The sequence below is a fragment of the Aotus nancymaae genome, unplaced genomic scaffold, assembly GCF_030222135.1.
Source record: "Aotus nancymaae isolate 86718 unplaced genomic scaffold, 86718_ANA_hifiasm-v0.15.2.pri h1tg000038l, whole genome shotgun sequence".
NCBI lineage: Eukaryota > Metazoa > Chordata > Mammalia > Primates > Aotidae > Aotus > Aotus nancymaae.
The window spans coordinates 643,892-658,332 of record NW_026988452.1 but is presented as its reverse complement, the minus strand read 5'-3'; the positions used below and the strand labels follow the sequence as shown (position 1 = coordinate 658,332).

Below are 14,441 nucleotides of genomic sequence, written 5' to 3'. Positions count from 1 at the left end.
GTACTTAGCAGGCAGGGTGTTGGGAGGGTGGGTTTTTGTGTCCATATTTAGAATCTGTGCTTAAATTTCAGTGCCTAAGATAAGGTGACTTATCTATGGAATGAATAGGCAGCGGTGTTGGAAAGATCAGGCCTTACAAATACTGTCTTCTGGCTGTCAGCCTTTTTTTTTTTTTGAGATGGAGTTTCACTCTTGTCGCCCAGGCTGGGGTGCAATGGCATGCTCTTGGCTTATTGCACTCTCTGTCTCTCGGGTTCAAGCGATTCTCCTGCCTCAGCCTCTGAGTAGCTGGGATTACAGACATCTGCCGTGGTTGCCACACCTGGCTACTTTTTGTAGTTTTAGTAGAGACGAGGTTTCACCATGTTGGCCAGGCTGGTCTTGAACTCCTGACCTCAGGTGATCTGCCTGCCTTGGCCTCCCAAAGTGTTGGGATTACAAGCATGAGCCACCACAGCTGGTCTATACTTTTGTTTTGAGATGAGGTCTTGCTCTGCCACCTGGGCTGGAGTGCAGTGGCACGACATCGGCTCACTGCAACCTCTGCCTCCTGAGCTCAAGCGATTCTGTCACCTCAGCCTCCCAAGTAACTGAGACTACAGGCATGTGCCACCACTCCTGGCTAATTTTTCGTCTTTTTAGTAGAGATGGGGTTTCACCATGTTGGCCAGGCTGGTCTTGAACTCCAGGGCTCAAGCAATCCATCCGTCTTGATCTCCCAAAGTGCTGGGATTGTAGGCGTGAGCCACTGTACCCAGCTGTTACAACCTTTTTGACAAAGAAAATTTTCTGGAAGGTGAACCACTAAGCAAACAGGATGTTTTGGCCCATCCTAGGAGGGCTCTTGAGGGAGGTTCTCTGTTCTATCTTCAGATCCTTTGTTTCTGCCCCATTTGTAAGGATCTATCTGCAAGGCATTACCTAAGTCACCCACTGCTCTATGTTCACCTCCGACTGTGTTGGCTCTGAGGAGGTGCAATCATTTCCCAGTCCTATTGCCCACTGGACAAACAGGGATGTGAAGGCAGCCTGTTTATGTGTGTGTATTTTCCCCTCTTGAATGGAGATGTTTAAAGCCACCTCCTTTTCCAGAGCCATCACCGTACCTTACTTGAATGGTATTGGTTGATTACAGAGGTGCAGTTATCATAAACTGAGAGTCCAAGAAATATTTTTTCTCATTGTTGGAGGTATTAAAAATGGTTACTGGGCAATTATCAATGTTGTAATGGTGGCGTGGTTTTAGGTACACCAAAGTTTCAGTGTAACAAATTGAGAAGCCACCACAGGGCCGGGTGTCGTAGCTCATGCCTGTAATCCCACAAAAAATTAGCTAGGCATGGTGATGCAGGCCTGTAGTCCCAGCCACTTCAGAGACTGAGGCAGGAGAGTCGCTTGAACCCGGGAGGTGGAGGTTGCAGTGAGCTGAGATCGCACCATTGCAGTCCAGCCTGGGTGACAGAGCGAGACCCCGTCTCAAAAATTGAAAAAAACAGAAGCCAACATGATGTGAGGATGTATTTACTGTCTTCAGTACGCCCTCATCCTCCCACATGTCTTTTCTCTACACTTTCTCAGTAGCAAAGGTGATGTGTCCAGGCAAGCAGCTATTGGAACATTAGGGTGACTGGGGTAACTTTTTCCATTATTTTAAACATCATTTATTTGTCTGTGTACTTTGGTGCTGCATAAGTTAATAGATGTGAGAGAACATTGGGATGGCCTAAGAAGGCTGGTAAAAAATGAAAAAAACTTGTGAGACTTACAGAGTGAAAGATGATGATGATGATGATGATGATGTAATTTGGGACAAAGTCTCGCTCCATCACCCACGCTGGAGTGCAGTGGCGTGTGATCTAGGCTCACTGCAACCTCTGCCTCCCAGGACCAAGTGATTCTCCTGCCTTAGCCTCTCAAGTAGCTGGGATTATAGGTGCGTGCCACCAAGTCTGGCTAATTTTTGTATTTTTAGTGTAGATGGAGTTTCACCATGTTGGCCAGGCTGGTCTTGAACTCCTGACCTCAGGTGAGCCACCTGTCTTGGCCTCTCAAAGTGTTGGGATTATTAGCATAAGTCACTGTGCCCAGCTCAGAGTAAAAGTTTAAACGGCAGTAGTTCTAGAGGAAAGTAATGAGGAGTAATCTTTTCATAATTTCTAAATTCTTTTAGGGCCATTATTATGGAATATCTGTGACCCAGGTGTTTTCCGTCTCCTGATGAAGTGGATAAGATAAAGAAGCGTCTTACACTAAAACCCAAACAGCAGTAGCTATGTTTGTTTTAAATCCAAAGGATCTAATGACTTCAGTTTAAAGAATAGCGTAAAATATAACGTAAAACACAAAAACACAAAAGTCATCTTTAGAAGATAGAAGAACTGTATGTAAGCAGATAAGGAATAGTATAAATACATATTAATGTAAGCAGGTAAAGAAAAATATATATTTTTTTGAGACAGTCTCACTCTTGTCACCCAGGCTGGAGTGCAGTGGCGCGATCTCAGCTCACTGCAACCTCTGCCTCTTGGGTTCAAGTGATTCTCCTGCCTTAGCCTCCCGAGTAGCTGGGATTACAGGTGCCCGTTGCCATGCCCGGCTAATTTTGATATTTTCAATAGAGATGGAGTTTCACCAGCCAGGCTGGTCTCAAACACCTGACCTCAGGTGATCTGCCTGCCTCGGCCTCTCAAATTGCTTGGATTACAGGTGTAAACCACTGTACCCGGCCTTTTTCTTTTCTTTTTCTTTTTTGAGAAAGAGTATCGCTTTGTTGCTCAGGCTGGAGTGTAGTGGCATGGTCATGGTTCACTGCAGCCTTGACCTCCTGGGCTCAAGTGGTCCTCCCACCTCAGTCTCCCGAGTAGCTGGGACTACAGGCATGTGCCACCACACCCAGCTAATTTTTTTTTTTTTTTTTTTTTTTTAGTAGAGACAGGTTTCATCGTGTTAGCCAGGATGGTCTTGATCTCTTGACCTCGTGATCTGCCCTCCTCAGCCTTCCAAAGTGCTGGGATTACATGCGTGAGCTGCCACGCCCGGCCTGTAGAAACCAGTTCTATGTTACCCAAGCTGGTCTTGACCTCCTGGGCTCAAGTAAGCTGACTGCTTTGGCCTCCCAAAGTGCTGGGATTACAGAAATGAGCTACTGTGTGCTGCCCATCTTCCCACAAAATACGTTTGTCAGGATGAGAGCTTTATTTGTTGTGCCAACTTTGATATGCTTACAAATTGACAAGTACCTGTCTTCTTTCCCTGAAAACAAAACAGTAATATTTGTAGTCCCTTCAAAAATTCAAGGCAGTTTTCTGTCCACTAGTCTACTATTCAGCTGGTGCCTACTGTGTACTTGGGCTCACTGCTGGGTACTGCATGTGAGTTGTGATTTTTGTAGTTCCAAGTGGTAAAAAGAAGAACAAACTTATCTTGATGGGCTTAAGCAAAAAGAACATATTGGTTGGCATGATTACACAGTTTTGGAGCCAGCTTTTTGCTTTTTCTGTGTTGACTATTTCTAAAAAGGCTCTCCTCCTGGTTATTAGATGGCCACTAGATGGTCACAGAACAGTTCCTAGAGCCAAATCTCCAGTTCGAATCCACAAAGAAAGAAATTATTGATTAGACTAGATTAGGTCACAAACCACTGCCTCCCTTCCCTCAAATCCATGACCAAGGGAGAGTAATGTGCTGATTGGTTTAGGTTTGGTACAGGGGATCTGATGCTAGGGCTGAAAATGAAGCTGCACAGACCAAACGAGAGAGTCTGTAAATAAAAATGGGCTCTTTTCAGAGCAGTGGGATTAAATCGTGGACAAACAACAGATATATACTATATCAAGGATCATTTGATCCCTACTATGACTTAGAGTTAAGTACATGTTATTAGAGCCTTCCTTAATCACATGAAGAAACTCCTAGCATTAAGGGACCTACCTTGATCAGGTGCAGTGGCTCACACCTATACTCCTAGCACTTTGGGAGGCTTAGCCAGGAGGATTACTTGAGGCCAGGGGTTCAACACTAGCCTGGGCAACATAGTGAGATCCTGTCTCTACTAGAAAAAAAAATTAGCTGGATGTGGTGGCACATACCTATAGTCTCAGCTACTTGGGAGGCTGAGGTGGGGGAATTGCTTGAGGGGGAGGCGGTGGGGGGCTTATTTTTAACTGCGAGTTAAAGTACTGGGAGGACCTAGCATGAAATCCCATTTATTTGCTATGATTCCCCCTAAAGTGCCATGTTCGTTCTTCCACCCTAGCCCAGATCAAAACAAGAGTCTCCCAGGGATCAGCTCAATGGGAAGGGAGCCCGGTCTTTATGAAAAGGTGAAATTAAATTCCTGCGTGGCAGTGTAGCACGTGGTGAGAGCGCGGTAAGCACTTGTGACTAAATTAATCTATGATTATTGTACATACTAGGCAGGATAGTGTTAGGGTCAAGAGCGCAGCCGCCAAAGACAGAACGCCTGGGCTGCAGTCCTGGTTTTGCTCTGTGCTGGGTATGTGGCCTCGGCCAGTCCATTTCACCTGGCTGTGCTTCAGTATCAGCTACCTCATGGGACTGTCGTAGGGACTGAATTATTTAGTATATAAAATAACTTTCTGACATATGGGAAGTACTTTGTAAAAGCTAAATTATTATCATCACTGTTATCATAATCTTTGGGACTGTGGAGAAACGTAGATTGTATGATAGTATGATACAGTTGGATTTACATCTGAACACTCTGATCATTAAAGACTTTGAAATATGTTCTATATTCTATTTTCTTTCCTTTTTAAAAAACTTTTATTTTTTGCTTCCTTGGATAGGTTTTCACTGTGGCACATATTCTGTTTTCTAAATGTAAACTCTAGTGTGTTTTATGCTATAGTAACCTCAAGAGTATTAAGGGTGAATCTCAGTGAGGGGAGAGGGTTCTAGCGGTGTGTCACATTGGTGTTTGCTGACATATATCTATCCGAACCAACATTTTCAGCAGTGACTTGGATGGAGACAGAAAAACCATACTTTCCATTTTTTTTTTTTTTTTTTTTTTTTTTGTGGAGACAGGTTCTCATTCTGTCCTCCAGGCTGGAGCGTGGTGGCATGATCTCAGCTCACTGCAACCTCAACCTTGACCTACTTTCAGGAATTTCCCTTTTTTCTTTTTTTGAGAAAGAGTCTCAAGTGATCCTCCCTCCTCAGCCTCCTGAGTAGCTGGGACCACAGACATGTGCCACCACTGATCTTTTTGTTTTTTTGTAGCGATGGGGTTTCACCATGTTGCATAGGCTGGTCTCGAACTCCTGGACTCAAGAGATCTATCCACCTTGGCCTCCCAAAGTGCTGGGATTACAGGCATGAGCCACCGTGCCCAGCCTTATGCTTTTCAAATTCACAGATTACATATAGTTGTGATAAATAGCTAACATGATAGATGACATTCAAGATTTAGAATGATCTCAACAGATTGTAACAGATAAAAAGATCAACATATATGAACTTTAACAAGATGGTAACCAACAAAATGAACTTAAAAGGAATAAATAGGCCGGGCCTGGTGGCTCACACCTGTAATCCCAGCACTTTGGGAGGCCAAGACAGGTGGATCACCTGAGGTCAGCTTTGGCCGACATGGTGAAACTCTATCTCTACTAAAAATACAAAACTTAGCCCGTTGTGGTGACATGCACCTGTAATCTCAGCTACTCAGGAGGCCGAGGCAGGAGAATCGCTTGAACCCAGGAGGTGGAGGTTACAGTGAGCTGAGATCGCGCCATTACACTCCAGCCTGGGCAACAAGACTGAAACTCTGTCTCAAAAAAAAAAAAAAGAAAAAGAAATACTAATGACAACTATGACTGCCTTTCAGTCATCATCACTGGAAGAACTTAGTGTTAAACGTATAGCACCGTTCTTCCATTTTAATTTGCATTTGTGACAGAAGGAAGTTTCTAGGTGGTGCTTATCTTTCACTTTGGACTCTGACATTTTTTCATGCTGGCCTAATACGTAGCCATGACTCATGAGGTGTCACCTTCAGTCTCTAAGAAGGAGGCCAGGTTTCTTGTAGATCTTGTCATGTTGCCGTTTGGAATTTCCCCGGAGGACAAAAAGTAAGGCACAATTGCAGTTGTTTAGATGAACATCTCACTAGGCTTAGCAGAGGCAATAGGGCAGAGTAGACTGTCCTCATTCTGTCCAGCCTTTGTTTTCCACCTCTGTTCTGAAGATTTTTCTCTGAACTGTATCTTAAGCAGAGATGACAGTGGATCATAGAGGTTCCCCTAATTCCCAATTTCTGGCTGATTCCTAAAATTTCATCAGTATCAAGAAAGTAATTTATTCATACAAATTGTATTACGCATATAATCCCAGCACTTTGAGAGGCCGAGGTGGGTGGATCACAAGGTCAAGAGATCGAGACCATCCTGGTCAACATGGTGAAACCCCGTCTCTACTAAAAATACAAAAATTAGCTGGGCATGGTGGCCCGTGCCTGTAGTCCCAGCTACTTGGGAGGCTGAGGCAGGAGAATTCCTTGAACCCAGGAGGCGGAGGTTGCGGTGAGCTGAGATCGTGCCATTGCACTCCAGCCTGGGTAACAAGAGCGAAACTCCGTCTAAAAAAAAAAAAAAACCAAAAAAAAAAAAAAAAAACAAATTGTATTACTCAAGAAAAATGCAAATATCCCTGCAGGGTTTGAAAAGTCAACATCTAAATGATGGCAGTGATGGCCTGTCTGGACTGGCTGCTGCCATGACGCTGGCTACAGTGGGGGAGTCATGGCCTGGGCTGCACACGCTCCATGGAGCCAGTGGGAGCTGGGAATAGGTGGAAGCCCTGCCCCATTCTCAGTTGGCGGGGTAGGAGAGGCCATGGCTGCATACCCAGGCATCCCTGTGCTTTTGGGGGCCCAGGAACCTTCCCTGCCCCTGCAGACTTGGAAGTGCCCGCTCCCACTGCCTGGCCTCTCCATGCTCCTGGTGCCCACTCTGATTTTGGAGCAAGGTTGAGACCAAGCCTGGGCACCGTCATGCCCTGGCTGGGTGTGTGCATGTTAAGGGCAGCATTGACACACCAGCCCACTGCTGCCTTGTTCCCCTCTGGATTTTGGGTGTCCAGGAGCATAGGAGGGATGCCAAGGAGGGGGCTGAGGGCAAGTCCATGCAGGCCTGCAGATGCCCCTTGGCACAAATAACCTGGGCACCATGGTTGGCAGGTTGATGGCGGCAGGAGGCAGACAGGCTCCTAGGCAGAAATGGGTGGGTCCCTCGTGAAGCCCCACCTTCAAGCCAGGGATGGCCTGAGGCCTGGGGCCTAGGCTGCCAGTTCTGTGGACTGGAGTGAGAGCTTATGGTGCCTTTTCCAGTCTGCCCATGGCCACTCATGGACCAATCAGCATGTACTTCCTCCCCTCTGTAGCCCATAAAAACCCTGGACTCAGCCGGACTTGACAGGCCGACTTGCCTGTAGATAGGAGCTGTCCACTCTGGGTCTCCTCTCTGCTGAGGACTGCACACATGCTGGGCCGACCTCCTGTGGAAAGGAGCTACCCACTTTGGGTTTCTTGAGAGCCATTGTATTGCTCAATAAAGTACCGCTTCACATTGCTCACCTCCAGTTGTGTGCGTACCTCATTCTTCCTGGACACGAGACAAGAACTCAGGATCCACAAAATGGCGGGACTGAAAAAGCTGTAACACAAACAGAGCTGAAGCATGCCCCCCTCCCCCTCCCCCTCCCCTGCCCGCTTGCCATGTTGTGAGCAAGAGAAGGAGAGAAGAGAGAAGGAGAGAGAGAAGTGCTGCAGTCCTTTGGGAAGCCCAGACCTAGGAGCTCCCTGAGCTAGGGCTGTGACACCCTCTTTGGAGCTCCATGGTTCCTGGCATCTCCAAGCTTCTGGGCACCACCATGTTCCCCAGTGCTGCAGTGGAAGCTGCTTCTGGTATACCTGGTCCAGCCACAGCCTCTCAGGGAGCTGGCGCCTGGAGCTGCCCACCCCCTTGCAGCTGGAGTGCCTGGCTATGCGCAGTGGCCAGACCCTGTGCTCACTTGCTAACGCACCCCTTGGTGCTCTGCACCTGGCTCGCCCTCAGCATGTATGGAATCTGTGCCGGTCACGAGGTGAACACAGCCTACCAGACCAAGTGGACGGAAGGAGCCTGGCAGGCCCAAGCAAAACTCGGGCGAAGGCGCCACTGGCCACAGAAGTTTCTGGCTGGTGAAGCGACACGCCAAGTATTCTGTGATAAAAACATGAAATACAGAATATTCAGAACTTTGCTGTAATAGCTAGTTGCTAGAAACTCTCTGCTAAGTGAGACAATAATGAATAAGTTTTCCTTTGGGGGAAGGAGAATCCCGGAGGAGTTTTAATAGCTGGAAACTATGAAGAAGCTTGAGGTGTCAAGATCCCAAAAGAGGAAAGAGAAATGAGTACTGAGAAAAGAAGGGGAAGGGCCAGATGCAGTGGTTCACACCTGTAATCCCAGCACTTTGGGAGGCCGAGATGGGTGGATCAAAAGAAGAGGAAGGGCCAGATGCAGTGGTTCACACCTGTAATCCCAGCACTTTGGGAGGCCGAGGTGGGTGGATCAGCTGAGGTCAGGAGTTCAGGACCAGCCTGGCCAACATGATGAAACCCGGTCTGTACGAAAAATACAAAAATTAGCTGGGAGTGGTGGCAATCTCAGCTATTCAGAAGCTGAGGCAGGAGAATTGCTTGAACCCGGGAGGTGGAGGTTGTAGTGAGCCAAGATCATGCCACTGCACTCTAGCCTGGGCGACAGAGTGAGACTCTTTCTCAAAAATAAATAAAATGGAAAGAAAGGGAAGGACATTTAAAAAATGCATTATGCTGATCCTAGCTATTCTGGAGGCTCAGGTGGGAGGATTGCTTAAGCTCAGGAGTTTGAGGCTACAGTGTGCTATGATTACAACTGTGAGTAGCCACTGCACTCTAGCCTGGACAACATAGAAAGACCCAATCCCTTAAAAAAAATTTAAAAAGTAAATAAAAAGCATTATGCTACTCACAATGTTGATAGAACTAACCCTGGAGGAGTGGCCACTGGAATCCGTAGAGCATTCAGAGTTAAGAAATCAACTGGGTACTGTTGCTCATACCTGTAATCCCAGGTCTTTGGGAGTTTGAGACAGGAGGACCGCGTGAGGCCAGGAGTTCAAGACCACCCTGGGTAACATAGTGAGGCCTGTAGCTAGGTGTGGTGGCATGTGCCTGTAGTCCCAGCTACTTGGGAGGCTGGGGCAAGAGGATCACTTGAGCTAAAGAGGTTGAAGCTGCAGTGAGCCAAGATCACACTGCTACGCTCCAGCCTGGACAACAGGGTGAAACGCTGTCTTAAAAAAAAAAAAATTAGAGTTAAAAAAAAGTCCATGTTTTGTTAAGCCAGGACTTGGTGAGAGCCCCCCCTTTACAAAAAGCTCTTTTCTCTACCTGCACCAATCATACCTTCACATTGCCTTACACCTGTCATTCCGATGATATGGAGGGTACTGGGAAAGTCTATATAGCTATCTGTCTCAGCCAAATGATTCCAGTCTTTTGCATGCAATCAGGATGTAAAATTAGCAGTTAGTACGCAGGCTGCATTGTGAGGGTGAATGATTTCCAACTTCAGGCAATTCCTTGTGGCCATTGTTCCACAGAGAGGCATCGCAGTATTTCCACTACAGCCTGTGTTTTGTGAAGCTTCATGGTTTTTGCCAGATGCCATCGGCTCTTCTTGGTGAAGTACATGCTATAGAATTGATACTTTGCTGAGTGTATCAATGTCAACATCTCTGAAATACTGGTGACAAACTTTTTTTCCACCCCAATGAGGAAAAAATTTCTGCTCACTTTCTATGACCAGTTAAAAGAAGATGGATGCACAGTGTTCACCCAAAGTCAATGCTAGGAAGAGGAGAAAAGAGGCCCCCGGACCCAACGGGGCAGCAGAGGAAGATGGGATTCCTTCCAAAGTGCAGCGCTGTGCAGTTGTAAGTAGAGTTTCATTGTTGAACACTTCACCTGACAGGGGGAGAGACATTGACGATATCAGTGTTACAAGTCTTCTTAAATAATGAAAAGAATGAATAGTAAGGATATTTTCACAGTCACTGGAAATCTTATGCCTTTTTACTAGATTATGACTCAGCTCAGTTGTAGAAGCTTTACATTGGATTTAGAAAAAGAAGTCTTAGGAAAATATGGAAGTTGCATGTGTATTAGGCTCAAGATCAAATGAAAACTATTGAAATATGGATAGGTGTGGTAGCCCACACCTGTAATCCCCGCACTTTGGGAGGCCGAGGTGGGCAGACCACCTGAGGTCAGGAGTTTGAGACCAGCCTGGCCAACATGGTGAAACCCCATCTCTACTAAAAATACAAAATTAACCGGATGTGGTGGCGGGTGCCTGTAATCCCAGCTACTGGGGAGGCTGAGGCAGGAGAATTGCTTGAACTCGGGAGGTGGAAGATGCAGTGAGCCAAGATCATGCCATTGCACTCCAGCCTGGACAACAGAGACAGACCCTGTCTCAAAAATAAAAAGAAAAAGAAAAAATAAGTAAATAAATAAAACTAATGAATCCCAGCTACTCAGGAGGCTGAAGCAGTAGAATTGCTTGAACCCAGGAGGCAGAGGTTGCAGTGAGCCAAGATTGCACCATTGCACTCCAGCCTGGGCGACAGGGCCAGACTCTGTCAAAAAAAAAAAAAAAAAGCTTTACACAGTGGCAGTAATTTTAAAAAAAGTTTTGCATAGTAGCCACTGAGGTTTATCTGAGGCATGATTATTACTACTTGAAAACTTTTCCCAATACCCCTCTGTGACAACTTGCGATATAGTCAACATTGGCGATTTTTGACAGTCTCTATGGAGACTGAATTAAAAAAAAATACAAAAAATTAGCTGGGTGTGGTGGCTCACACCTATAAACTCAGCACTTTTGGAGGCCAAGGTGGAAGGATTGCTTGAGGCCAGGAGTTTGAAACCTGCCTGGGCACATGGTGAGACCTTGTTTCAACCAGAATAAAAAATTACCTGGGTGTCAGGTAGTGCATGCCTATAGTCCCAGCTACTTGGGAGGCTGAGGTAGGAGATCACTCGAGTTGGGGAGGTCGAGGTTGCAGTGAGCCAAAATGGCGCCAGTGCACTCCAGCCGGGGCAACAGAGCCAGACTCTCAAAAAAACAAAAACAAAAACCCAGATTGGAAAAGAATAAAGAAAATGATCTTCATTCACAGACGTGATGTTATATGTAGAAAATGCTAAGGAATCTACGAAACAACAACTGATACTAGAAGTAATAATTAACTTAAGCAAAGACGTAGGACATAAGATCAATATACGGAAAATTTCAGTTACACAAACACAAATACAGATCAACTGCATGTTACATAATATCAAAGAACAATCCAAAAATAAAATTAAAACAATTCTGTTCACAATAGCATCAAGTAAATAAAATATTTAGGAATAACAAAAACTCTTAAGCGAAGCCATCTATAATAGATCAACATGTCTGCATAATAATTTCAGCTTGGCCTCTGAGTAACTGCATACAATTTACATAACTTCTCTGAATCTTGTTTCTTGCTCTGTGGCCCAGGCTGGAGTGCAGCAGTGCGATCTCGGCTCATTGCAACCTCTGCCTCCTGGGTTCCAGCGATTCTCATGTCTCAGCCCCTCGAGTAGCTGGAATTACAGGCATGCGCCACCATGCTCGGTTAATTTTTGTATTTTTCGTAGAGACAGGGTTTCACCATGTTGGCCAGGCTGGTCTTGCAATTCCTGACCTCAGGTCAGCTGCCTGCCTTGGCCTCCCAAAGTGCTGGGAGTACAGGCGTGAGCCACCGTGCCCTGCCTTGTTCCTCTCATCCTTAAACTGAGGATACCAGTTACAGTACTTCTTGCCTTACTGGGCTGTTATGAGCATTAGAACATATTTACAGTGTAAAGCACCACACAGCAATAATTATACTAAATAAAGCACCTGGAGCTGTTTGCCTTCCCAGAAGTGGTGTGAAAATGCACTTATGGGCCGGGTGCGGTGGCTCACACCTATAATCCCAGCACTTTGGAAGGCTAAGGCAGGTAGATCTCTTGAGGTTAGGAGTTTGAGACCAGCCTGGCCAACATGGCAAAACCCAATCTCTACTAAAAATACAAAAGTTAGCTGGGCGTGGTGGCGGGCACCTATAATCCCAGCTACTCGGGAGGCTGAGGCAGGAGAATCGCTTGAACCCGGAAGGCGGAGCTTGCAGTGAGCCGAGTTTGCACCACTGCACTTCAGCCTGGGTGACAGAGCGAGACTCTGTCTCAAAAAAAAAAAAAAGAAAGAAAAGAAAATGCATTTATGAATCTTGGCAGTTTGTCACGTGATACAGGGGTGGCTGTTTTGCCATGCTGCAGGGGAGCCATCATTCCTGACCCAGTTAGTTGGGACTGTGCTTAGTTTCCCAGACAGATGGCTCCATCTTAACCTGAAGTCACCTGCAAGACATTTATTTTTCATGCCACGATTTACCCATTTTGTAGAAGATTACAACTTTCATTTGTCGGTTTGGAATAGGTTTTGTTCCCTTCTTTTTTATGTTATAATGTTTCAGGAAGAATTTTAGTCACATCATATCGAATAACTGATTTTTCTTTAAAGCTGCCATTTTTTTATTATTTCCATGTATGTCATTGAATTGAACTTTCTTTTCATTCACTTTCCTTTTCTTAAGGGCTTACGGCAACCAGCTCCTTTTTCTGATGAAATTGAAGTTGACTTTAGTAAGCCCTATGTCAGGGTAACTATGGAAGAAGCCAGTAGAGGAACTCCTTGTAAGTAAATACCTACTTAATTTGCTGTTTGACTGGTGTTTTTAGCATTCCATTGTGTTTATCAAATACACACCCACTCTCTATACACTTCCGTCCGTTTCCTTGTAAAGGCTAATGGAGAAAGGGGTTCTTCCCATCAGCCTTGATGCTCTATTTAGAAGGGTAACTCCACTCCATAAACTTTCATTTTTTTCTTATGATCATACACCTGTCTCCTGGGCTGCTGTAGCTATGAGATATAGTAGAACAGAAACCATAAGATAGTATATTAGTCTGAGCTGGTTTATGATCTTGTCTATTTCTATAAAGGTCCAAATAATAGTTCAGGCTGTCACATTTTTCATAGCCTTCAGAATTTCCCCCACAATATTTCTACTTTCTGTCAGTTGGCTGTGGTCCTGCTGATTTACAGAGGACAAAAATATCCCAAGTTGGGAGGTGCTCATCACTTTATTTTTCCTGGTATTATAATTTTCCAGGTTTTAAAAAATACTTTATTATTTTCAAAGCCCTTACTCTTTATTTGTGTGCTTAATTAACATCATTAATTAGCAGTTTTTGACCACTTAAGTTATTAATATATAGTCAAGATGCTTTTCTTATGTGGAGCAATTGGTTTTAGAACTCACTGTAAAAAGAAACTTCCAAGAGCGTTTGTTATGAGTACAAAGTCCTATAGACAAATGTTATTTTTTCTCTATAAATTCTCCAATTTTCCCAATCCTTTTTCACTGTTTCTGATTACTATAATAAGTATTCTCTCTATCCTGTAAATGTAGGGCTGAACTAAGACTCAAACACCAGGGAATAAGAGGGAGTTACAGCCATGAATCTATACATTTGCAGCATACAGTTTATTTGCGGTTACTTCTTAATTGTGTTGGTAGGTTTACTCTCTGTCGTAACTGAAGAACAGTGAAGGACAAATAGAAGTGGGCCGGGCGCGGTGGCTCACGCCTGTGATCCCAGCACTTTGGGAGGCCGAGGTGGGTGGATCACTTGAGGTCAAGAGTTCGAGACCAGCCTGCCCAACATGGTGAAACCCTGTCTTTACTAAAAATACAAAACTTATCTGGGCATGGCAGCGAACGCCTGTAGTCCCAGCTACTCGGGAGGCTAAGGCAGACAATTGCATGAACCCAGGAGGCAGAGATTGCAGTAAGCCAAGATCATGCCACTGCACTCCAGCCTGGGTGACAGAGTGAGACCCTGTCTCAAAACAAACAGAAATGATACAAGTGTCACACCAGGAATTTTGACACCTACCCCTTGGCCTTATCTTGGGTATATGTATTGTGGTTTTTGGGTCCTAAACAAAAAAGAGGCTAATTCCAGAGAATCCTTTCCTTTTGCAGAAATGTTTAGATATAGTTCATGTTGATTGCAACTCTCTGATTCATTTATGACTTTTGAGTTTGGCTTCCCTTATTTGGGTAATAGGTAGGCTCCTGGGGCAGGGTAAAATGAGGAAAACCAGAGGCTGTATGGATCAGAGTGTAAGGTGGGCAGGTCTGACTTCAAAATGCCAAAAGACAGTTTAGGTTCACATTCAGATGTGATAGTAGTTTGTTGAAAGCAAGAACTTTTTATGTACTCTCTCGTGACACACATTTAGAATCAG

The 14,441-nt window shown here is 45.1% G+C and overlaps 1 protein-coding gene and 1 non-coding gene across 3 annotated transcripts in view; both read left to right on the top strand.

Moving 5' to 3' along the window:
- Nucleotides 1–14,441, top strand: part of PCYT1A (phosphate cytidylyltransferase 1A, choline) — a 39,607-nt gene that overhangs the window by 7,810 nt on the left and 17,356 nt on the right. The window contains exons 1-3 of one of the 2 annotated variants that reach the window (XM_012460093.2): nucleotides 4,256–4,369; nucleotides 9,858–9,984; nucleotides 12,721–12,820. In XM_012460093.2, coding sequence (XP_012315516.1) covers nucleotides 9,868–9,984; nucleotides 12,721–12,820 — 217 coding nt within the window. In that variant the 5' untranslated portion in view covers nucleotides 4,256–4,369; nucleotides 9,858–9,867. Of the gene's footprint in view, nucleotides 1–4,255; nucleotides 4,370–9,857; nucleotides 9,985–12,720; nucleotides 12,821–14,441 lie in introns of those variants that run through there. The other variant, XM_012460092.2, reaches the window with a different exon arrangement.
- Nucleotides 10,731–10,871, top strand: LOC135268174 (U4 spliceosomal RNA). The gene has a single exon (XR_010336455.1). It is a non-coding gene; the product is annotated as a U4 spliceosomal RNA (small nuclear RNA).